This window comes from Pelodiscus sinensis, chromosome 5, assembly GCF_052426305.1.
Source record: "Pelodiscus sinensis isolate ZL-2025 chromosome 5, ASM5242630v1, whole genome shotgun sequence".
Taxonomy (NCBI): domain Eukaryota; kingdom Metazoa; phylum Chordata; order Testudines; family Trionychidae; genus Pelodiscus; species Pelodiscus sinensis.
Genome location: NC_143056.1, coordinates 13,822,783 through 13,847,455, shown reverse-complemented (window position 1 = coordinate 13,847,455; position 24,673 = coordinate 13,822,783). Strand labels below are relative to the sequence as shown.

The window sequence follows — 24,673 nt, the reverse complement described above, 5'->3', positions numbered from 1 at the left end:
GCACTGTAACGACACCAGCATAATTAAAGTAGCACAACCCCCCAAGTATGAATGCAGTTATATTGGTATATAAGAGCTTAGATCTGTATAATTTATTCCTGTACAGGAAGAACTTTTATACTGGAAGAATTGCATCCATACTAAGGGTTACATTAGTGCGACTATCAGCAAGGAGGAAAAAAAGGTACAACCCTAACTAACATCAGGTACAGTGTCAGTCTGTAGACCAGACATGAGAACACAGACAGTCCCTGCTGGATGACCCTTTTTTCAGTTTAAAACTTGTGACTCATAATACAAAGACATGAGTAGCCTTGCAAGCTTTTTAAAACATACTTCCCCTTCCCACTAACTGGTATCTGCCCAAAAGGTAGGCAAATCCTCAAGAAAAAAGATTCTAACCCTGATATGTAGCCTGAAATCTAGCAATTGCTAAAGAAGTCAGCATTGGAAATGGACATGGAATCTGTCCAGCTTCCTGAAGTGCAGGGTAAAGCACGTCTGAATTTCCTAACAGAGTGACTGATTAATAGAAGCTGCTTCCAGCACTGTATCAGCTTGACTATGACTCATGCATTTAATGCTAAAATTGATAAGGTATCTCCTCTCAATAAATTCTTCAATCCAAACCAAACTAGGTCAATTCTCTCCTTCAGTCTCAATGAAGATGTATCCTTCAAAAGGGAAGAGTATTGTCCTTTTATGTCATTGTTTATTTGACAATTCTACTTTCAAACAGCTTGCCCGTTTTGCCGCTCCCATCACAATAACACCACAAATAATTTAAGATCTACTATTTTCCATCAATGTTTTAATGAGCCAGTGAATTCACAAAAGGGGCTCTGTATAACATAATTAAATACAATCTGTCTAAGTAAATGGCAAGATTTCACGCACATTATGTTAGTTGAAAACAGCTGGTACGCAGAGAAAGGGTGCATGATGCAAAAGAGCATTTCACAGAATGCAAATGCTAAAACATTTCATATCACACAAATACTAAAACACTGAGCTTACAAGTGGCTTCGCTCCGTTTTGGAAGACGGGGAGAGGGGAGGGGTGTGTGTGACACTTTTTTGCTTTTGCTAGTTTGCACAGTGAAATATTTTACATGGAAGCCCAAAACAGGTTCAAAGAGCCATTTGTTGTTAGGATAGAAATAAATACTTCAGAAACAGGTAGCGCCACGTGGACCATCTTGCTCAATGAGCTCAGTGGAGGCTAGTTCTTTCCCATGTCTCCAAAGAGGAAGCAGCACTGGATCCCTCAAAGCTGAGTCTTGCAAAGGGCAATATTGCAAAATGTCTGTTTGGCTCAGAGCTGCAAGACCATGCTCATGTCGTGCTCACACCAATTCCTCAAACTCATTGCAAATTGCAACTAGTCAGATTTGTGCTGAACCAAATATCTCGGCATTAAACGGTCCGTCCGCATTGACTAGTTTTGATACCATGTTTATTCCAGCCCTCTAAATATTTGATATCAGAGCTGCACAAATCCTGGAGGTTTTTTTTTCCTAATTTCACATTAAGGTAACGTTGTTGTCGGTGCTGTTGCATAATAAGGCTGTTTCAGTGTATTCCTTGAGAATGAAATTCCTGGTCATTCCAATTTTCACTTCTTCGGTCATGTTCTATCATTACCTTGCACAACTTTTTCCATGAGACTATGGCTGTAATTCTGGATCAGTGTATGAAAAGTTTCTAAATTCTTCTTGGTTAATCATGGCAAGAATCCCTTCTTCGACGGGAGTTAGAGCTGGTTCTTCTTTTACAAAATCAGGATCAAAATTACTGACATCTTCTCTGGATTTCTGCCAAACAAAAAGATAAAGAGAGAAGAGGTCAAACTAAGGTCGCCAGGTGTCCGGTTTTTGCCTGGACACTCCGTTATTCATGGCCCCTGTCCGGTTTAAAAAAAAACAACCTAGAAAATACAAGGTTGCTCAACAACTTTGGTTGGTCCCCCGTTTTTTTTGGTCAACCAATTTTTTTCCCTGCCATGTTCGGAATTTGGGGTGAAAGCATCTGGCAACCTTAAGTCAAACACTTGCACCATCATTTTTCTATTCTCTTCGTAACTCATCCTTGTCTTAAATGAGATGCATGACTGGCTCCATGGAGTGCTCAGTTGTTTTGTAACTCACTTTGGGCTGCTTCCTGTGAGATGTGAGTGCCCCTGCGTAGCCCTTTCTAGCCCTTCCTTTCCTTGTTAGCTTCTCTGGGCTTTTTGCAGGCATACCCCTCACTAATTTAGCTGACATCAGCTGCAGTTTTGCTTGCTCTGTTGCTGCAAGGCAGACCCCAGGAAGCAGTAATCCCTTACTTTAAGTGCCAGACTGTACACACTGCCATTCACAGCAATTATACACACTGTTTCCAATTAGCTGAATCTACACAATCTCTCCTTATCTGTGCGGCATCTGAAGCTGCCCAGTTGGGGGATATTCTCCTTTGTCCAAAAAGCCATTTTACTTGTACCACAATGAATTAGTTATGCCACAGGGGAATAAATACCCTGTCTCGAGGTGCTGGATTCCTATCCACTCAGCACAAAGTAGGACTGTTCTCAAAAGAGACCCAACCAAGTAGTCTTGTGGCACATTTTGACACAATGCTGTTTTTTCCTGTCTCCAGAAGAGCAAGTTTCATTACCACAAGAGTTTATTTTCCCAGAGCCACTCTAGCAAGAGGAATTCAGTAGGCCCTACTGAACGGTCACTTTATACCGTCCAAGAACACGTGCATGTTTAGAGCGGGATTCAGAGTGCTCCCTCCTGCTTGTGTTTCGAAAGGGCATTTTATTATCGACTCCTGGGGGCTGAGAGCCTTGGAACCCTCCCCATCCCGTGATTTCAATGACAAGTCTCTCAGACCTGGCACAACCCATGAGATTTTAAATCTCAGCTCTCTGGATGGCGAAATCTCAAACTGCTCGTTAGCCAAAACAAAGGCCGAGTATCAGGGACGGCTGTGATTTGAGCCCACTTCCCTTAATTTCCAGTCCAGTGCCTTAATCATAAAGCTGCCCTTCCACTGCCTCCTTCTCCCCAGTTAGTGAAAGAGTTCAGCAAAAGGAGAGACTCGTGCCCACTCCCTGTCACTCACAATTCGAGGTCTGAAGGGCGGTTCCATCTGGCGCTGGTTCAGCAGGTCCCAGTCCAATTCTTTGAAGTAGGGGTGCCTTAGGATAGCATTCTCTCCACCCTGAGCCAGGCTGCCCAAACGCAGGTTGGGGTTCTTGGTCATAAACTGCAGAGCAAAATAAATGAAGCTGGTTAGTCCTTTACTCACACTCAGCAAGGAGGCAGGAGATACTCCTTTTACTAGCAATCACACAAATGCTTTTTCTCTCAGATTTCTTGTTGAGTCTACTTTGCTGGCCTGGCTTTCCACCTTCTTTACACTGGAAGAGCAAGGAGGGATCTTGGAACCCCTTTTAGGGTGGGAGCATCAGTATATTTAGATGCTTGGTCACTTTTATTTCAGATGCATCCTTGGTTACCATGACAATAAAAGAACATAAAAGTGCATCGCCTGCAGCACTACAAACACTGTTTTTGGGGGGTTTCTTTTTCAGGAACAAAAGCTCTTTATAAGCCTGATATGTGCCAGCTGCCTGGGCTTTGGATTGGAGTCAGTTTTTAATTGTGCCTTTTTCCTAAACCTCGGATGGCAGAAGTGAAGCCGGAAACCCTCTCTGTGCTTCCTGCAGTCTCACAGAGAAGCCACGGGTGGCTGAGGAGCAGGAGGAAGAGTTTGAATTTCAGAGATCATTAAAAAGAAAATAGCAATATCCAAAGAAAACTGGACATTTGAATTCATGCAGGTGGCATCAGCTTGTGTGTGTGAAACTCAATGGCAGACTCTCCCTTCTCTGCAACAAGAGGAAAGAAACCTCTACCACAGTATCAGACTTCAGTGAGGGATTCTAATCCAGAGGAAAGCCACAGAAAAGCTGTCGATCATCTAACCAGTTCAGTACTGGGGCGAGAGAGACATGGCTTGCACCTTTCAGATTGTAGAAATAATGCTCAAGTGAAAATGTATTTGCAAACTGTTTGAAACTCCTTTCTTATACTAGTAAAAAAGTGTTGTGTTTTGTTTTTAAACTTCAGGACACATTTTTTTAAAAGACTGAAGAAACCAAATCAAAATTCCACTCCTCCATTTGATTTACTAGAGAAAGAGAAATTTGTTTCAATTGGAGAAAAACAGCCACTTTAATTTGCTGGGGCAGCTGAAATGGCAGCAGAAGGAAACATCAGGATCAATGGTAGACTTGTCTGGATGAGTCCCTTGAGGGTGAAAGCATTACGTTCAGTGAACATTGCGCCGGCCAAACCAGGCATCCAGTCGCTGCTGACAGAATTTAAATCTATTGCATCCTCAACAGTGAGAAAATCAAAAAGGCCAAAAGCAACGTTGACAGACCTACTTGTATCTGACAGGAAGATCCTTTCCGAAGGCAGGAATTCCTCAAGACGAGTTACTAAAAGGCGGGGTCATTCCCCCTCTCTCTATCCTCCCAGACAGATCCACGAGAGGGGTTGGAGAACAGTGGAAATTCTGTAAAATTCACCTCAAGGAGTTTCCTCCACATCTTTCCAAAATGAACCAAATGCCACAATTTCGGACTCCAGGCCATGAGACAGGGAACCAGCTCCTATATGTACCTCTCTGACCTCCAACAGGGTTGCCTACTGTCTAAGGACGCCGACCCAAACACTCTTGCCCTGCCCCAATGCACCACCCATAATACAAAACAGTATTTTTCCATAAGAACTTAGATTAAATAGTCAAGACAATGGAGGGGAAGGAGAAATAGAGGCACAACTACATGGACTGACTCGTCCATAAGAGCTGGAAAGAGAGCCCACATCTCCTGACCCCCAGTCCAGTACCTATCCACTGTACTATGATGCCTCTGCTTGGAATATAAAACAACAAACTTTTTCAAGTCTCAGCAAAGTCTCATGGAGGATAGATTCATCCTATTAGCCAGGGTGGGCAGGGACGGTCTCCCTAGCCTCTGTTAGCTGGAAGTATGGAATGGACAACAGGATATGGATCACTTGAGGCCCATATGCGGAAATTTCTGTATGGGGGTGCTTTTTTGGTACACATGGACGGCAAGGATGTGACTGCACCCCCAAGTAAGCAGGGAAATCAGCCCCAGCCTTCCCCGGCCGGCCAGCGCATAGGGGAGGGAGGCTCGGGCAGTACACTGCTCCTGTCTTCCCCAGCCGCTGGAGCATGCTTACTTGGGGACCATGCGGGTGCTTTCACATCCCCCCCTCACATATGGGCCTGCACGTGATAATTACCTGCTCTATTCATTTCTTCTGAAGCACCTGACATTGACCACTGTTGGAAGACAGGATACCAGGCTAGATGGACCTTCGATCTGACCCAGTATGGCCATACTTATGATATGTTCTAAAGGCTTGGTACGTTTAGATTCAAGCAATGAAACCAACAAAAGTCTGAATGTGTCTGCCCATCCTCAAAACGGGAAAGTAAAAGTGTGTTTATATTCTGACTAGCTTGTTGTATTTAGCATTATGCCAAAACTGCATCAAGCAAAAGCATCCAGTTCAACAAATCAAGGTCCACCCAATTGTTCTGATTCTGTTAATTGGCTTGGATTATCATAATAGACCTGATATCCTCAGGAAATTATAGTGCATACATTCTGCGTAGTGATACCTGCTTTTTTTTCCCTATCTGGTATTTGGTATCCAAAGGAGGTAGGAAGGGAGTTAGCCCTTTCACTTTTGCTCACTTATGGAATGCACTTCTGACTGATTGCAGTTGTGAGAGGCTGCATAATTACTGCCAAGCTCATGGCAGGGCTGCTGTGAAAATCCTTTTGAAGCCATCCTTGTTTCAGAAGAGTAAACATGTTTGGAAATGATCCAAACACTGGATACCTGATCAAAGAGCCTCATTCTCCTGTGCTTCATATTTTATGTATAAATTCTGTTCTATCCTGTTGCTTGGTGTAGAAGTGTACGTTTCCAGAGTGCATAGAGATTGACAAACCAGATCCCTGAGCCATTATTTTTATGTCTCTCTGAAAAACAAAGAGCTTAAAAGTGTGTGCAAATAACTAAATTTTCCACAGGCACCTTTACACGACCAGAGTGATGTCAAAGGGCTTTATTACATAAAAATCAGGCCCAAAACATACTGTTTTAAAACAAGCAGAATACAATTTGCAAAACGAATCACATTTCTTATTATAGAACATAATTGCACCCATCTCTGACTGACTTCTTTTACACTGGACCGAAGCATTTTGTATGCAAATGTAGCTCAGTAGGTGTTATTTATTATTCTGAAATTCTAGTTCTGATATGCCATTATACTGTACCTGTAAACTGTTACTATGTTCATGGCAGCCTGGAATATCTTGACCTAGATGATTACAGGCTGATGTGCTGTTTTCATGCCTTTATAGCCCAGGGGATGTCACAAACAACAAACTCTTTGTCATTTCTAGTCTTTCAATGCATGAAATCTTATTGTGATTTCTGGAAATGGGGTACCTGTGGCAGACTGGATATAGTCAGCTTGTTTTATGTGGGAAACAGTTGGCTTTAATATCAAGTAGGTCTCCACAAATGAGTGGAAAAACACAGAATGCTAACAGCGCCTCTTACTAATTGCGTCAGTGTTGACAAATGTGCCATCATATAGTTATATATCGTATCATATGATGCATTTCAAACTTAAGGCTGAAATGTTCAAAGATGCCTAAGGGATTTGGATGCCTGATTCTCATTAAATTTAATAATTTAAAAGATATGTTCTTAATTCTGCCTGAAGTAATGGGCTTCACGCAGGACTTATTGACTGAAATTATAAGGCAGGAGGCCTGCAGCAAATCAGACAGATAATTATGATGGTCTCTAGGGAAGTTAAATGGTTAGCTGGCAAGCATGATGCTTACTGGTACGTTTACTGGTTAATTGGTTAACCGGCCCTTGCCAGTGAACTCCAGCAACAGCTAGCTGTACTGAGCTGAAACAGCCCCAGCTGTGGAGGCAACAGTGGGCTAAGCCCCACGGCCACAGTGGAACCAGCAAAGACTCCACAGCCACAGTTGAATTCCACATCCGCAGTGGGCCAGGTAAGAGGCCCTAAGTTAACTGGTTAACAGGTTAAGCAGTAATATCCCTAATGGTCTCTTCTGGCCTTAGAAATCTATTCAACTCTCTACACAGCACTGAGAGCCTCAGTAAATTTTTGTATTGTTTATTGTTTGTATTACAGCTGCATCTAGAGGCCTAATAGTCTAGGTGCTATACAGACAGACAACAAAAGACATCCTCTAAACAGACAGGACAAAAGAGTGGGAGAAAGGAAGTGTTACTAGCTTCATTTTTACTGATGGGCAACTGAGGCATAAGTGTCTCAAGGTCACTGAGCAAGTCTTTGGGAGAGCAGAGAAGCCAGCCTGTTTCTCCAGACTCTCAATCTAATGCCTTAACCACGAAGACCAGCCGTCTTCTCCAAAGTGTTTACATGACATTATGGAAGATTGAAGCCTGTGCCTACGGCTCGGAAATTTTAACCAACACCTTCCTAATTCATCAGTGGCAGGATGCCAGTCTAGGCCACCAGAGACCTCTGAGGGCTTCTGGATACCAAATTGGACAGTCATAGGGCAAGGGGAACATAAGGACATTTAAAGAAATCCAGTGTCTGGACGGTACTCGGAAATGATAAACTTTGGAAGGGGAAAGGCCGTTCCAAAGTCTTGGTGTCAATTAAATTCTAGAGAAAAATAAGGCTTAGACTAATATATATTCATCACCAGGTCCAGGCCTGAGAGACCTACAGGGCCTTCCAGCTCCAACTATGCTGTGTTTTGGCTGGTAATAGGAGACAATTCACATACGTTTATTAGTACTGGTATCTGTATTTTGCACCAATAACTGGATAACTAACATAAATATCTGCCTCTGGATATTCTATCTACACACTGCCTATCAAAGAATTACACAGAATGAATGAGAGAGCCCTTAGCAAAAGAAAATAGGTTAAAAAAACATGTTAGTCACTTGCTCCTGCTCCCCTTAAAACCAACAGCAAGACCATTGGTTTTAATGGAGGCAGACTCGTCTGTCAACAAGGGTTTGTAAAGCTGCAAACTCACAGCTAGACTGAACCTGACCTCATCTGAACTTCTCAGAGGCACATCAGCCAAAAACAGCACTGCGAGACAGCCAGAACACCTGACCTCTATGGAATTATTGATACGTATTTACTGAAAGAACATGTCATGAATCACACTATGCAATTAAGAGCTGAAGCTCGGTTTGCCTAGGGCCAGTGAAGCTACAGCAGAGATTGTAAGGATAAGGGACCTCACCACAAGGAAAATATTGTGTCACCCACTAGAGCTAAATCTATAGACAGGTGGACAATTTTGTATACTGCTTGTCCCATCACTCTACAAATGATTTATAAAGAATTAGGGCTTGCAAAAGCATCTGGAGACTTAAGACTGCAGAAATGTTTGTACAAACTTTGTTGCTAATCATAGTTTTGCTTTTGAGAGTTGTATATAAAGATCTCTCTCTCTCTCTCACACACACACAACTCAGCATTATTTTAACATATCTATATTGCGTTTAATTATCACCTGTGGCAATTATTTTCACATGTAATATTGGGTGATTAGGTTACTTGCTAATGGGGAGAAATGTTAAAAAAGTCCAAACAGAAAGAGGGAAAGGTAAAGTATCTCAGGAACCTAGAAGGGCGAGGAATGAAAATGCCTAGTTTAACCACAACAATTTTCCTAGCAATAATAATAATTATTTGCACTACAGTAGCGTGTAGTGGTCAGAACTCAGGTCACTGAGTTAAACTGCATACGTAGTACTTTGTAAGACACAACTGAAGCCCTGAGAAGCTTACAATTTAAACAAAGAGAGAGACAAAGGAGGTAAGTAGTTAATGAAGATGTATTATCCCCATTTTATAGATAGGGAAAATGAACTACAAAGAAGTTAAGTGACCAGCGCAGACACACATGGAGAGTCTTGGCCGAGCTGATGCCAGATCTTGAGTCCCAACCTACTGTGCCAGCTCTTGCCTTCAAGATGTTAAGGGAAAGCAAGATTTCCTTTTACGTTTTCTTAAAGTTTCCCTCCTGTTGTTAATGAAATATGAGAAACACAAAACAGAAAATCAAGCGTGTACTAGATTAATGGTACCAAAATACAGCTCCCTTCAGAATGAGATAGAATGGATTCTTCAGGCTTAGTTATAGGAGTGACTTAGACCTACAAAACAGAAATTACCTCTAAAGGAAACAGGGTTTCTCAAGGATCTTTCTGATTTCAGACAAAGGGAGATCGTTACATAAATAAAGCAATTACTCTAATTGAGGCTTCCCTTGATGAATCTCACCACTAAACATTGGACTTGAAACAAATGTGGTTTGATTATTATGTAAGGAAAGTAAGCCAACAATATGTGATTTAATTAGTCTTCATCAGCTCCTGAACAAAAGGGAAGAATGATGGCTCTACATTTGTTAATGACTTGAAGCCAGGAGGCACTTGCATAGAATAGAAGCACTTTATTAGCAGCTCTTACAGAACTCAGTCCTGAGCTCCTTTCTGTATTGGGTTCTGGCAGGAATCAAGACAAATTCTCCAGTGTAGACAGGGCCTAAAGAATGCAGCATTAGCTCTAGGGAGTAGAAATATACTCCAAATGAATTTTTGAAAATGGGGAGGAGGAAAATTCTTGGTTATTTCACCTTTCCAGCTATGAAGTAAAGAGGATGTGGGTAAATCACTTTTCTCTATTCGTCCCAGAAGCCACATGGAGTGTAAAACTTAACAGCTATCAGAATGGCATAGCCACAGGTTCAGTGCAGTAGGCCACGATGTCAAGGATAAAAATATCAGTGTTGCAGAGATTCACTTCACTGACATTAAACTAAGACAAGTTTGGTCTCACTCTTGTTTGATTCCTAGATGATCCCTAGTGGGTGAGGTGCTGACAATTCCAACTTTGGTAGAGGACAAAGATTACTCTGTTATGACGATTGTTAAGGAAGACATACATAAAGTAAACCAGAAAGAGGAAGCAATGTGAGCAATCGATATATTTGGGGCCACATTTTCTGCAGTTATAAATGGATAAATGAATTTTGCTCGTTCACCCAGCAGAGAATTTGGCCACAAAAATGTGCTCTCTGCCCCAGGTGAGGTTAGAGTATTGATAGTTTAGCTTCAAACTAACTTGCAGTACTGGAATCTACATGGTCCCCTTCAATTTTTCCAGATGTTCCCATCAACTCAAGGCGAACATTTTCAAACCCAAGTGCCTAAAATTAAAATTCTGAGGCTGTGATTTTCAAAAGGCACTAGTGATTTTGGGTGTTCAATTCGACATCTCAAAAGGGCCTGAATGTCAGAAAGTGGTGAGTGGCTCTTAGGTTGTGTATCCAACAACTGAACTGCCCCAAATCATTAGTCACTTAGAAAATATTGGCCTTCTCTCTACATTTACACATCCCTGGTTCAAGTAGAAAGATGAATAAAACAAAGCCTGAATGAACAATAAGGAAATCTCAGAAAAATCACTATACAAATCTTTTTATTCTCTTGTAAACTTTTAAATTATTTGAATTATGGTGTTCCTATGATAGTAGAATTGGTCAGAAAGGTCAGGAATAGAAGGATGAGAGAAGAGAAAGAGTACAATCATTTGGAACATTATTACAGTAGTATCTAGCTCCTCCAATTAGAACTGGGACTCCACTGTGCTAGGCACTGTACAAACACTGAGGGCTCATCTAGACTACGCCAAAGTGCTGAAAGAGGATCTCACTTCTGAAAGAGGAGCTTTCGAAAGTGAAAGTAGTTTGGACGCGGCTTTTTCAGTTATCCCCCCTTTTTCGAAAAGCCATTTTTTCCTCAAAAATGAGGTTTACACGGCTTTTCGAAGGGGGGGGGGAGTTTGCCGAAAAAAACCAAACTACTTTCACTTTCAAAAGCACCGCTTTCAAAAGTGAGTTTGGAAGAAGATTTGAGTTTGGAAGATTGGAATTTGCATATCCTCTTTTGGCACTTCGGCGTAGTCTAGATGAGCCCATAGTTAGAGACAACACTTGCCACAAAGAACTTAAATAGGCAAGACAGACAAAAGAAGTATTACTGTCCCCATTTTGCAGATGAGTAATTGAAGCAAAGGGACATGAAGTGATTTATCCAAAGTTACAAAGGGTGTGTCTGGCAGAGAACTGAATGAGTTCTATCGAGTCCTAATCCAGTGCCTTTGTCACAAGAACATCTTTCCTCCCATGCAGCTCGGAAAAGAGCAGAGAGAAAAGCAAAAAATGATCAGCATAACTAATATTGCTTTGCCTGAATCTGTGGCAGGGAGAGAGAAATGAATCATAAATGTTGTAGTAATAGCCAGGATTATGAGCTTTTATTATGCCGCAGACTAGTCCCTGCATGCTGGGGATCTTTATAAGATGCTGAGTTTGAAAAGGAAAAGTAGAAGAGCAGATGATTACATTCAAGATGAATTTGACCTCAGCTTTTCCCACAGAATTAGTTTCCTTTTATAGTGAAGTGCACAGGAAGAGTATAAAGCCTGTTACTGCACAAAGTTCAAAGAAAAAGAGAGAGCATTTATGACACGAACAGAGAAGATGCAGGCTTCTGAAGCTGCCTACCACGATGGCAACAAGGGTAACATAGGGTTAAGTAACTGGCGAAAAAGATGACTCAGAGGAAGGCTGCATCCTCCCAGGGAGGAGGCATTTGTTGTTTTTTGGCAAGTAAAGATCTTACACCATGAAAAGCTAAATGAAAGCAGGAATCAGATACAGCAACCTAGGAGAAAAATGCAGAAAAGAAAGACAGGAAGAGAGAGCTCCGAGGGACAAGCCTGAGGAAACTTAAAATGTCACAAACCAAAAAATAGGCCTTGTCTCAATTCCATCACCTCCTTATTCAGCCTTGTCGTGGCATGGCTGGACACATAGTGCCTACTCTCCACATACTCTCCCCGTGAAATCAGGTACATGAGGAGTGGGCAGAGCTTTAGCACCTCACTAGCCAGCAGGCCAGCGCACTTGGGTTCAGGGCTGCAGTACAAAACTGCACATCAGGAGCAGGGTGTATGTGTTAGGGATGTAAAATCCTCATTTAATCAGTTAACCAGTTAAATGGTAGGCTTCTGCTCCTGCCCCCTACCTCTCCTCCTCGCGCTTGGGGCTGCAACTGCAAGTTTCCTCCCCCTCTCAACACAGGCTTGGAGGCAGAAAGAGCCCAGAGGGACTGGAGCAACCCTCCTCCAGCAGCAGGCTGTGGGCGGAGGGCTGCTCCTGGGTACTAGTTAACTGGTTACTCGTTCACATGCCTTGTTTGTGTGTGTGTGTAGAAGTAAAACACCCACTAATCACAGTTCTTTTCCAGGGTTCTGCAGTTATGTATCATCCCTTACTGAGAACAAACTCTGAAGTCTGATCAACTGTTGGAATGAACCTAGAAAAAGAAAGAAAGCTTCTAGTATATACAAGACTGGCAATACAATACAAAGGTGAGGGGACAGAATGCTATTGAGCCATGCCAGGAATTAATTTCATTCACTACCAGTATCTGCAAAATCCAAGAAAGGACAAACAATTTACAGGCAGTCCCCGCGGGGGTTACGTACAAGATAGGGACTGTAGGTTTGTTCTTAAGTTGAATTTGTGTGTAAGTCGGAACTGGTACGTATTGTAGGGGAAACTCTAGCCAAACATTTCTCCAGAGCTCAGTTTTATTCTCCCACCTCACTTCCCTCAGTCCTTTATTTTCAAGCTGAGGTGTCTGCTGAGAAAAGCCGCTCCGCATCTCCCTGGTCTGCTGGGGGAGGCGCTAGCTTCGCGTCTCCCTGGTCTGCTGGGGGGAAGCAGCTAGTGAGGGGTTGCCTCACCCCGTTTGTAAGTAGGGATCCGATGTAAGTCGGATCCATGTAACCCGGGGACTGCCTGTATATCCAAATCCAAAAAATAAGTCCAGTAAATGAAATCACAGGAGGGGCCACCGGCTGTTCCTGGGCTTTGGAGATTTACAAAAGAAAAGTGGAATGAATAGAGGGGGATAACATGGTACAAAAATGGATAATGCAAGTTCAAGTAGCAAAATATAAAAGACAGACTGTTGGCGGCAGACAATGTTGTGGCATAACCATGATGATCAGAGAACAACTGAAGGACAGTGTAGTGGATAGCTGATAAGGTATTAATGTCTATGAGTTTCTCCTGTGCGTGGAAGAGGAGAGAATATTTAGTGTGAACCTTTAGAACAGGGGTGGGCAAAAGGGCCTCCATGGGCCAGATCTGCCGTTTCCCCACCCCCAAGCCAATAAGGGCCTGGGAGTGTGGGAGCGCACGAAGTTTCCTCCGCCTTGCCAGAGCACACAGTGCTTAGAAGCACCAGAAGCTCCTGGCAAGGCAGGAGGAGGCTTTGCATGCCCCAAGGCCAATCAGGGCTTGGGAGTGGGGTGGATGGGGAGGGGAGTGCGCAAAATCTCCTCCCACCCTGCCAGGAGCCTTTGGCACTTCTAAGCGCCGTGTGCTGCTCACAGGGCAGGGACAGAGCAGAGGAAACTTCACGTGTTCCCCTACCCCCAGGCCCTGATTGACCTGGGGGCGTGGGAGCGCATGAAGCCTTCTCCCACCCTGCCAGGAGTGGCTGGTGCTTCTGAGCGCCACGTGCTCATGGCAGGGCAGAGGAAACTTCGTGCACTTCCCCCTGCTCCCAGGTCCTAATTGGCCTGGAGGCGGAGGCCCTTTTGCCCACCCCTAATCCCGGGGGGACCTGGAGGAGGCAAAGGTGATCCCCCGCCCATGGTCTAGGGGCAGGGAACCCAGAAGTATCCTGGCCCTGCCTCTTCCAGTGCAGCCTGGGGCCACTTCAAAAATTTCTGAAGTGGCTCCCAGCAAAGAATTATTGCCCACCCCTGCTTTAGAAAATAATCTCAGCTAAGAAGCTACAGGAATTCCAGAATTCTGGTTCTGAGGAAGGAGTTGGAAAACTGCAAGGTGAAAAGCAAACAGAAGTTGTTTACAACAATCCAGAACAGATCTTCAGAAAGCAAGTCAAATATTGTATCGTGGCTTTGGCAGCCAAAGCCTAATTTAACCTGTGAGAGAGAATCTGCTAATCAAGAAAAGATGCCGAAGAGAATGATTTACTGGCATATTTGAAGACATTTTTAATATCTGTTTTTGTTAGCCTGGTTCCATGGCTCTGAGGAAAAGCTGGGAGTTCATCATGGCTCCTCTTTGATTTCAGTTGTGTCCACCGTTCGTGTTCATCCTTTCCCCTTTAATCCTTGTCCAAAATCTTACAGCACCTGGTTTGTTCCATAGACAAGTTCACACAAAGTTGTTCTGGCACAGTGTGTAAAATAAATTAGCAACAGCAGTCACAAAGTTGCTATGATCTGCTCAGGGGCTAACCTGGCCTATGATTTGGGTGCATGAGATAGAAAGTTCTCAGTCCTATGCATTGTTTCCCTGGGCATTGGTAGCAGTTGGCTTGCAATATATTCTTTAAAAAAAATCTGCTTCATAAAAAAAAAAATCTTTTTATGGTAAGAATCCTGGTCTTTCCCATCATCTCTCCTAATTAATAACATTTTCACATTGCTGACTGAGATAAGACTGAGGCTCAGGGCTGCATGCTCTCTTTCCTGGACCCGAGATGACTGCCTAAAGGTATGCAGATGAGCAAGCACAACGTGTCCTACACCATGTGTAACCAATATAGCTGATAATGTCGACATCCCTGGCCTAGGATACATAGCTTATTTCTCCCGCATTCTCCTTGCTTTCTTTACTGCAGCTTGTCTGGGCTCAGGGCCATAGGGGAATTTTTTTCAGTATCTCTCAGATCTAGTTTCTGGCCAGTAGGCTATGATATGTTCATGTGGCACAGATTCAGTCTTTGAGTGCTTCACTTTGGAACAATTGTCTTCCATTTACTTAGACCAAATCACAGGGTTGCCAGATGGTTTCAACAAAAATACCAGACACAATTGACATTACATCACAATCTACATTACATCTTATTTAGAAAATACCAGACATTTATATTTTCTCATTTATATTTTCTTAATTTGTTTCCCAAACAGAAAGCTCAAATACTGGACTGTCCGGTTCAAAACCGGACACTTGACAACCCTACAAACCACATTTAGCTCTTGCCACACAAGATTAAGCTCTGTTTTAATTGCATTTTGTGGGGGCCTCACCACTTTCTGCGCTTCCTCATCAGGTATCACCTGCAAATTAGGAAAACCCATATTTTCCATGCACTATTATCTACCTTTTTTATGAAAATAAACTAGTTCACTGCCCTAGACTTTGATGTAAAAGGTGCAATTATGGTGTTATTTATATGAGGACACAAAGCACTGAACAGAATGCACTACCAGAGTTCCCCTATTTAGCGTGCTGCATTAGGGCCCGATTCTGCCATTCCTAAGCAAATTGAGTCTGTGAGTAGCCCCACTGACATCAGTGAAACTGCTTGTGGAGCTACTCAGGATGGCTGAATCACGCCTCCACGCAACAGGGGAACAGAACCATATTGACAGCAAGGCATTCTGGGAAAATTTGGTGGGCAACAGTTTGTCCAACAGTTACAAGGTAGATGAACTAGTCTCAGATCTTTTGCTCTTATGGGCTGCAATGGAATGCCAACTCTTTACAGAAAATATTACTTTGCCTTTTTGATTGCTAAGACTAAAAATGGGGGAGGTAGAGGAAGGCACTGTGCCTTTGTATGAATGTACAGCAACCACCACAATGAGGCCCTGATCATGGCTGGGGCTCATCAGGCAGGACCGTAATACAAACAGTAACAGCAATAATAATAAACAGTGACACTTTAACGTTGCTCTTAGGCATTCTACGCACACAAGAGTCTCTCTCTCTCTCTCTCTCTCTCTCTCTCTCTCTAACCCTGCTCTGAAAGACTCCGGAGCCGTGACTGATTGAAGAGGTGGTCAGGGCTTTTATCTGCTCCCCCACTATGGCCTGTAACTCTGGACCACTCTGGTATGGGATCCTGTCTTTGGGCCCCTGAATGAGAAGTCCTTCTGAGATTGGGATTGAAAAAGCTTCTGCTGGTATCCCAAGCGACAGTATCCTGGGGTCAGTATTCTGGATAAGACACCGGGTTCTGTATTTAAATCAGCAGTTGCTGTTTTAAAAGCTCCAGTCTCTTGAAAACAGGATCAGAGGACACAGAGGGGTCATGAGATCAATGCCGGTGCCTTTGTTCTCCAGGCAGGACACAGATCAGGACACATATCCCAGCTGACAGAGCTCAACCTCTAATGAGTGCTCTCCTGAGGTCATGGGGTTTGGGGAGACACCTTATCTGGTTGACTCTCCACATGCTCTCGAACACTATGGGGAAATTTTCCATGATGGACTCCATGACGAAGAAGAAACTTCCAGCTCCCTCTTGCTCTATCTTGTGTACCAGTGGCCAAGAACTAGAGCATAGATAAGTCTCTTTCTCACACAAGATCTATCTTCCACAGGGATTCTTGGAGCACCAGGATGCTGTTTCCTATATACAAGCATAGGGTCCCAATACTCATTTACACTGCAGCCCCTTTACACCACTTTGGCAGTACAAAGAGACTTGAAAATGCATGTAAATGTAATTCACTCTCAATGTCAGGCCACTCTACCCTGCTGGAGCAATGTAAATGAGAATCAACCATTAGATCTTTAGGACATGTTGATCATGTTACGGTGAAGAGTGTGGGCAATGGCAAGTAAGCATGTCATTGATCTCTGGACAATTTCAGTGAAGCTGATGGGTAACCAGCCTTCATTCTGGCTAATTATAAGAAGCCACTAAGTACCTATGGGTATGTCTACACTACAAAGTTAATTTGAATTAACAGCCATTAGTTCGAATTAACTTTAATAGGGGCTACACATACAAACCGTTAGTTCGAATTTAATTCGAACTAGTGGAGTGCTTAATTCGAACTAGGTAAACCTCATTCTACAAGGCGTAACACCTAGTTCGAATTAAGTAGTTTGAATTAAGGGCTGTGTAGCCACTTAATTCGAACTAGTTGGAGGCTAGCCCTTCCCAGGTTGCCCTGGTGGCCACTCTGGGCCAAACCAGGGAAACTGTTCTGCCCCCCTCCCGGCCCCAGAGCCCTTAAAGGGGCATGGTCTGGCTACAGTGCTTGTGCCAGTTGCAAGCCTGCCAGCACCCCGCCAGCAGACTCTGCACCTAGCATAGCACGAGCCAGCCACCCGCTGCCACCCAGCCCTCTGCCTCTTCCCAGGACCAGACTGGCGGCTCCCAGGAGCCTGCCCAGGGCTGCAAGAGGCGGGCGCCCGCCTGGTCTAGTGCAGAGATCATGGACTTCATCAAGGTTTGGGGGGAGACCTCCAACGTCCACGACCTCCGCACTAGGCACAGGAATGCGGCCGTCTAGGGCAGGATAGCTGCCAGCCTGGCCACCAAAAGCCACATGCAAACCCAGGAGCAGGTTTGCATGAAAATCAAGGTAGCCCAGTGAGACCCCCCAACCCTGAGCCCTGGGCTTAGAACATAAGGACATAAGAACGGCCATACTGGGTCAGACCAAAGGTCCAGCTAGCCCAGTAGCCTGTCTGCCAACAGCGGCCAACACCAGGTACCCCGGAGGGGATGGACCGAAGACAATGACCAAGCGATTTGTCTCATGCCATCACACCACTCATGATTTTATATACCTCTATCATATCCCCCCCTCAGTCTCCTCTTTTCTAAGCTGAAAAGTCCCAGTCTCTTTAGCCTCTCTTTATATGGGACCTGTTCCAAATCCCTAATCATTTTAGTTGTCCTTTTCTGAACCCTTTCCAAGGCCAAAATATCTTTTTTGAGGTGAGGAGACCACATCTGTACACAGTACTGAAGATATGGCGTACCATCGTTTGATACTTCCTCTCCTCCTTCTTCCCCTGGCTTCCCCCTCCCCTCTCCCACGTCCTTTTCCCAGTCTCCCCAGAGGTTAATCCCCCCCACCCGACAGTTTTGTTAAATAAAGAGAGTTTCTATTTTTGACCACGTGTCCATTATTTTTTACATCAGGAAGGGGGGCTAGGGAAGGGTAAGTGTGAGGAGGTGAGGGAGGAATGGGGCACAAGCCCCCAATGGGGAGGACTGGGGTGGCTCTGCAGGCTCCTCGGGGTGGAAGCTCTCCTGCAGGGCCTCCTGGATCCTGACAGCATCCCGACTGACTCTCCCCCCCACCCCAGATGGCAGCCTGCGGCAAGTGCAGCCGGGCTGAGGGCTGAGTGCTGTGATGTGCCGAGTGAGGGCACCCAGGGCACTCCAAGACAGGACTGCTTTGCTGTCCCTCATCGAGTTAGACAAGCAAGCGGGGAACCCTGAGAACTGTCTGGGTCGGGTCCCTTTAAGCACAGCCCTCGGCTAGCCTGAGGCAGCAGCTCCACACTCTAAGTCCTAACCTGATGCCCTACCGGCACTGGTTCTGGCCAGCCTTAACTTCGGTTCAGGGTCCACTCAGTGTGGACATGCTATTTCAAATTAGCAAAACGCTAATTTGAATTAGTTTTTAGGTCTAGATGCACTAATTCGAATTAGCTTATTTTGAATTAGTGCTGTAGTGTAGACATACCCTATCTGGAGTAAAAGAGCTGGAACAAAAACACTGGCAACATGGAAGGCCTGATCAAGAATTAATTCTGGCAGGATCAGAGGAGTTTCCCTGGGGGCTGATTTCAGAACAGGTGCTGGGGCATTGACTGGATTGCAGCTGTGCATGTTGGAAGCAGATAGCAAGAGAATCACATCAGTGTGATTGTAGCCATGGGAGAAAGCTAAAAGAGGATTTCTTCTGGGCAAAGTAATGGCTTGAAAGATACGTTTGGAAATTCCGAGCAAGAAATCGGCCTCCTGTGTGTTCCCACTCTGTGCAGGGAAGCAAGAGCTGTATACAATCGTTGTGAATAAACAGAACAGCAGAGAGATACCAAACTCCTGTCATCAATTTCTCCTCCTTACATAAACAACCTAGCAAGGCCTCCAAATTGGATCACCGCTCTGCTGAAAGGGGGCAACAATAAGATTCTGGAAGTGTGCTGATAAAAGGAATAGCAATGAAAGATAGGGGACAAAATATGCTCACTTCTGCAGAACATGGGGGAGTGGCTTTTCCTATTCTTTGTTCTACTTTTTTTTTTTCTATAGAAATTCAATAAAACAAGAAGTGATAAAGAGAAACATGCAGAACCTAGCGGTAACACTGACTACTCTGCTTAGGAGTTGGCACTAGAAATGTTTCATGACAAGTACCCAAGTTGGCTGCTGCTGTTTTAATGATGGGTTCAGACATCTGCAAGTGCTAACCAGCACCAAAGGGGTGATGTAGAGCCGTGTTTCTCAACCAGTGGTACAAGTACCTTTAGGGGTACTTAAGAGAAGTCTGGGGGGTATGGCAACACAACTGAAATTTAGAAAAAACTGAATTTTTGTTTTAAGTTTTACAGTGCTTTATTATTTTTGTTCTTTTTACAAAAGAATAAAAATGTAATCGCCTGACTAGCTACAATTAAGTTGTTTAAACAAATGTGTTGCAAGGGCAGAATAAAAAATTGTGTGTCTGAAAGCTTTAGGTACTTGGTGTACTTATAATTTTTTTTAAAGAGGGTACTTACTTTTCTTTTTTTAAAAGGGGCATTTTATTAAAAAAGGTTGAGAAACACTGATGTAGAGAACCGTGGCAGGAAGTGAACTCAGTGATCTGTAGCAACAGACAGTTTGGTAAACCAGAGAATTTGCCTTCTGAGTCAGTGTCAATTCTGGCTAATTGTAATCTATAAACACAGGTCAGCTTCCGTCTTCTTTTCTCCCTTCTGTCAATACATTACTGGCAGCATCACTACCACTGAGTACTTCTCAGGCACCTCTGTGTCAGCCGGACTGGATTAGCACCTATAAGCATGCTCATTAGCTCTTCAAATCATCCCCTCTATAGTATCACTGGCTCTTTTTGCTAACTCGCCAGCATAAGGATTACTCCTCAATATTACACCCGCATTTCCAAACGAAGAGTTGAACATTGCAACCACAGACTGCCTTTCCACAATTGGATCCCTTGCTTACAGTATCTTTCAGCTTGTTGTTTGCTCTTCATTCAAAAACAGCAATGCAGGCCCACCCCCAGTCTTGATTTTGATCTCTACAGACAACAGCAAAGTTTAAATGGTACTATTTTGTTGCTATTATTATCCAGGGGGGCTGGAACAATTTTTATAGTGGGGGTGCTGAGAGCTTTTGACTCAAACTGTAAATTTAGGGTGGGGAACCTAAGGCCCAGGGGCTGGATGCAGCCCCCCACTTACCTGGATCTGGCCTCTGAGGCTCAGGGCCCCCCCAATATTGGGGAGCCCGTTCTTGCACTCTAGCCCTCCCACCCCCGCTGCCCCACTGCAGGGCTGGAGCACACAAAATCTACCAGGTTGGACCCCCCGAGTCTCTGGTGTACGAGGGGAACGTGGAGAACGTCTTTCTGCTTCTCAGTTGGGGGCCATGTCAATGAGGGTTTGTTTGGTTGGTTTTTTTGCTTCTCGCTTGCATGTGGCCCTGACTCACAGAAAAAATCAATAAGTGGCCCCTGACTCAAAAATTTCCCCACCCCTAAACCCTACATATGATAGAAACCCCCAGTTCCAGCACCTATGTCCCCAGCCGGCCTGAAGAGTGCAACCCTTCCATAGTCCACAAGAACAGGGCAGTGCTGCCCACACACCTGTTTTTGGAGGAGTGTCTGAGCTGGAAGGAAATGTTTGAATGCTCTCATTATGCACAGAAGTTAGCAGTCATATTCCAGAGAACTCCTAATTCCTCATTTGACTTCCAAATGTGTGTGGGAGCTGACAGTTAGAAGCCCTGGGCCCAGAAGATTGCCTGCTCTTGGAGAGTAGGGATTTAGTATAGCTGGCGGTCTCCAGAAAATCTTGGACAGCATCTAGACATAAAATCTCGAAGCTTTTGGTCCACTGATAACCAGTTCTATTGTTCCTAGAGCAGTGACAGAAGGGGGAAAAGAAGACAGAAGCTGATCTGTTTATAGATTATGATTAGCTAGAACTGACACTGACACAGAAAGCAAACCCTCTAGTTTACCACTATATCTTGTAATGACTGTATTGTCTTAGGATTTGCCTAAGCTTACAGCACTGTAACACTTCATGAAGTCTATCTACACTGACAGGAAAGCTTCTCCACATCAGGGTAATTAATTCTCCATCTTGAGAGGCACTACCTATGTGTAAACGAGAAGCCCTCCTAATTTGACATAGTGCTATCTGCATCTGGGGTTAAGTTTGCATAACTATCTCACTCAAGGGTGTGGACATTGCAGACCAAGCATTCCTCTTTCCCCGGAAAGGAAGATCTCTGCAATTTTTCTCTGTACCTTTCATGGTTTTACCTTCCCTTTATAGACCACTGCTTCCTGAATCTTGGTTTTTAACATGACTTTTCCAGTTAAACCTAATTTCCAGCAAGCTGGTGCAGAATTGGGCCATGTCCAAGGAAAGCACACAGTTATGGCCTTAACTAGAACTATAGTGATGGTGCTGAAATTATATTTACCACACTGTGCATGGGACAAAAAGGACAACAAAGACAGTCATATTTCATGCTGCAATTCATCCAGCTGGGTCCCTAATATCTCCAGCTACTGGGTGTACCACTAGTTCCACTCTAGATATTATCCACTAATGACAAATCAGACATCAGCCTTCTGTGTGAAAATGAACCCCTAGCTACATACAGCTGATGTGGGTCACTGTCTAAGAACTTGCATTTCCAATGCAACCAAAAAATAAGCTTCCTTTTCACAGAGTCCTCCCCAGAAAACAGGGGTAACTAAGTCAACTTGTATCAAAGAAGATTTTGAGGGGTATATTTTATAGAAGTTTATACAGCAGGCCTCATTCATTCTTGGCATAACTCAACAGAATTATATTAGGGCAAATCTAAGTAGTGAGAGATGGAAGTTGGAAAATAAACCTCATGCAGCTTGTTACAACTAACAGGCCAGGTCCCCAGCTGGTTTAAATCAGCACAGCACCATTGACTCCAACACAGCTTTGCTGATTTATTCCAGCTCGGAAGACCCTTCCTTCCAGCCCTTTACAAATATTTTAAATGCCACAAAACACTGATGGGGAAATAAGGAACAATTTCCTGTTTAAAACACAAACGCTCTGGCTTCTATACAGGCTCCAAGTGCTTCTAGGTTGTTTTTTTGTTTACCTACCGCAGCAATGCTTAAAAACATTCCCGGAACAGCTGCTGACCAAACAAGATCTTAAGTCCTAAATAAACCCTGGAGAATGGATTGCAACAACCTTCAGGAAATTAGGAAGATGTACAAGATGCAACCTACTTCACAGGATACATGCACAAATGACATCTAGGGAGGAGGGAGCTGGGCAAAACAAAACAGTAGTGAAAAGCAACTTGAAATAAGCCCCAAATTTCATGATCCCGAATCACAGCAGAAAGCCATACACAAAGATAAACTGCTCCTGGGCTTATTTATCCTATGTATCAACTTGTAAAACATCTCAAGGCCAACTGTTTAGAAGATCAAATATCTTCACAGCGAGGGAGATTTTGATTTTTGTTTCAGGGATGTGTGGCACTCATGCTCTGCATTCATTAGTATCACTGGAACTGATGAAGATTTCAAGTCAGATGCATTAGTGAGGAAGGACAATCCTGCAGTTAGGTCGCTGGTCTGGTATTTAAAAGACCCAGGGTCAATTCATGGTCTGCCAGGCCTCATGTACAATCTGTTCTGTTCTAGATAGGCTCTTCTACCATGCTCATCACTGCAGTGTCAAAGTATTTGGGCAATTCACTCAGTACCTCATCTATAATATCGGGTTAATGGTTTCCTGCCTCACAGGAATTCTGCAAGAATAAATAAAATAGAGACTGTGAAGTGCTCACACACTATAGTAACAGAAACCAATAAATAACTTAGAGAATGTTAGTCTTCTACCACCTAAATAAGTCTCTTAACCAGGAACTATAGTAAGCTATTACCCTTTCATACAGACCAGCCACTAGAGGGGAAAAAAGACTTGCCTTGTACTAATGGGGGTTAACCTCGAGTGCGCCAGGTTACAGCCCCTTTTTCGGCTCCTCCAGAACCTCTTGTTGAGGTTCTAGCTGCACTTTTCCCATCACCTGCTAATCTACGTACACCCCATCCATGGCCCCACAAAGTTGCGGGACCTCCTGGTCAACCTCCTCCTGGCTATGCCCAAACTAGCAATCTACAAAACTAGGGAGCAGAGGCTGGCCGAGGGAGGGGCCTGCAACTGTGGGGCCTATTTCCGTTCCTGCATCCGCTCACGCATCTGAGTAGAGTTCCCCTGGGCAGCGTCCACTGGCTCTCTCAAAACCTTTGAGGGGCCAGTGGGCGCTGTCTGGGGTTCTCTGCTCAGTGTCTCCATCCGGTTCCCTTGTTTCAGCTCTTTGACCCTCACACCAGTCCTTGTTTTCTCTTTATTTGTCCTCCAGAATCACTTGGGCTGTGTCTACATTGGCACCCCTTTCCGGAAAAGGGATGCTAATGAGACACTTCGGAATTGCAAATTCCGCAGGGGATTTAAATATCCTGAATCATAGATAAAAACTTTTGGTGCAGTCACCTGAAGCATCAGCCACCTGGAGAATGACATATGTGTAAGGAACTGAACCAAATGGCATATATAAAATTCTGTGATGCAAACACATCAGTTCATCACAGATTTCTGGCCATTGCTCTGAAATTGACCTACTTATAACAAGTCTTCTCTCTCATTCCTTCCCCCACCCCATTTTCTACCACTAACTTTCAAGGCACAGCTTTTTGCAAGCAATGCTTGCAAACTGCAGAAGGAAGTTCTGTTCTGGTTTGTGTTTCATGAGCAATAAGCTCATGCTAAGGTGAAGCAGAGTGTCAGGAGAGAGATCTTTGTTCATTATGTCGAGAGTTTACAGTCTGAGGGAGCTGCCTGGCTTCCCATTACATTCCTAAACACCTTGGTGTCTTACTCAAATAGGCCCCTCTTGAAACATGACCCTCTTTCTCCAGTTCCACTCACCTTGCTGCTATTGACAGTTACAGGAGAATGACTTAAAGTAACACGTGTAAAAACTTATTGTGAAATCACTATGGTTACAGCTCCCTGATTCTTTGTCTCCGCATAGGGCAGAACAGCTTGGGAGTGAATCTAACTTGCCATCAGCTGGCTTGCTGAGATTCCTGTAGTAATGAGTTAAATAAATGTGTCATCAGTTTTATCCCCCTTCACCTTGTTCTGACACAGAATAGGTCATATTATACTTTGTACTTCCTTGTGTGATTAGCATTTACTGTATCATACTATGCTCTCTGGACTTACATAAGATTCCTGCAATGTATAAAAGTGCAACTTTATTTTAGAATTGTTTTTCGATTAGCAAGCGCTCATACACCTGAGGAAATATCAGTTCCAGGACATAAATTGTCCTAAACATTTGAAAGCACCAGTCTAGCACTGCAAGTAGTGCTCTTGAATTTCCACTGCTTGGGAACACAACCTTTTTGTAAAA

At 43.9% G+C, this 24,673-nt stretch overlaps 1 protein-coding gene across 2 annotated transcripts in view; it reads right to left on the bottom strand.

Annotated features, from left to right (window-relative positions):
* Positions 1-796: 796 nt before the first annotated feature.
* The window catches only part of PRKCH (protein kinase C eta), a 167,366-nt gene continuing 143,489 nt past the window's right edge, over positions 797-24,673 (bottom strand). Inside the window, exons 13-14 of one of the 2 annotated variants that reach the window (XM_075926362.2) lie at positions 3,108-3,251; positions 797-1,813 (exon numbers count right to left, since the gene is read on the bottom strand). In XM_075926362.2, the coding sequence (XP_075782477.2) occupies positions 1,667-1,813; positions 3,108-3,251 (291 nt within the window). In that variant the 3' untranslated portion in view covers positions 797-1,666. The other variant, XM_075926364.2, reaches the window with a different exon arrangement.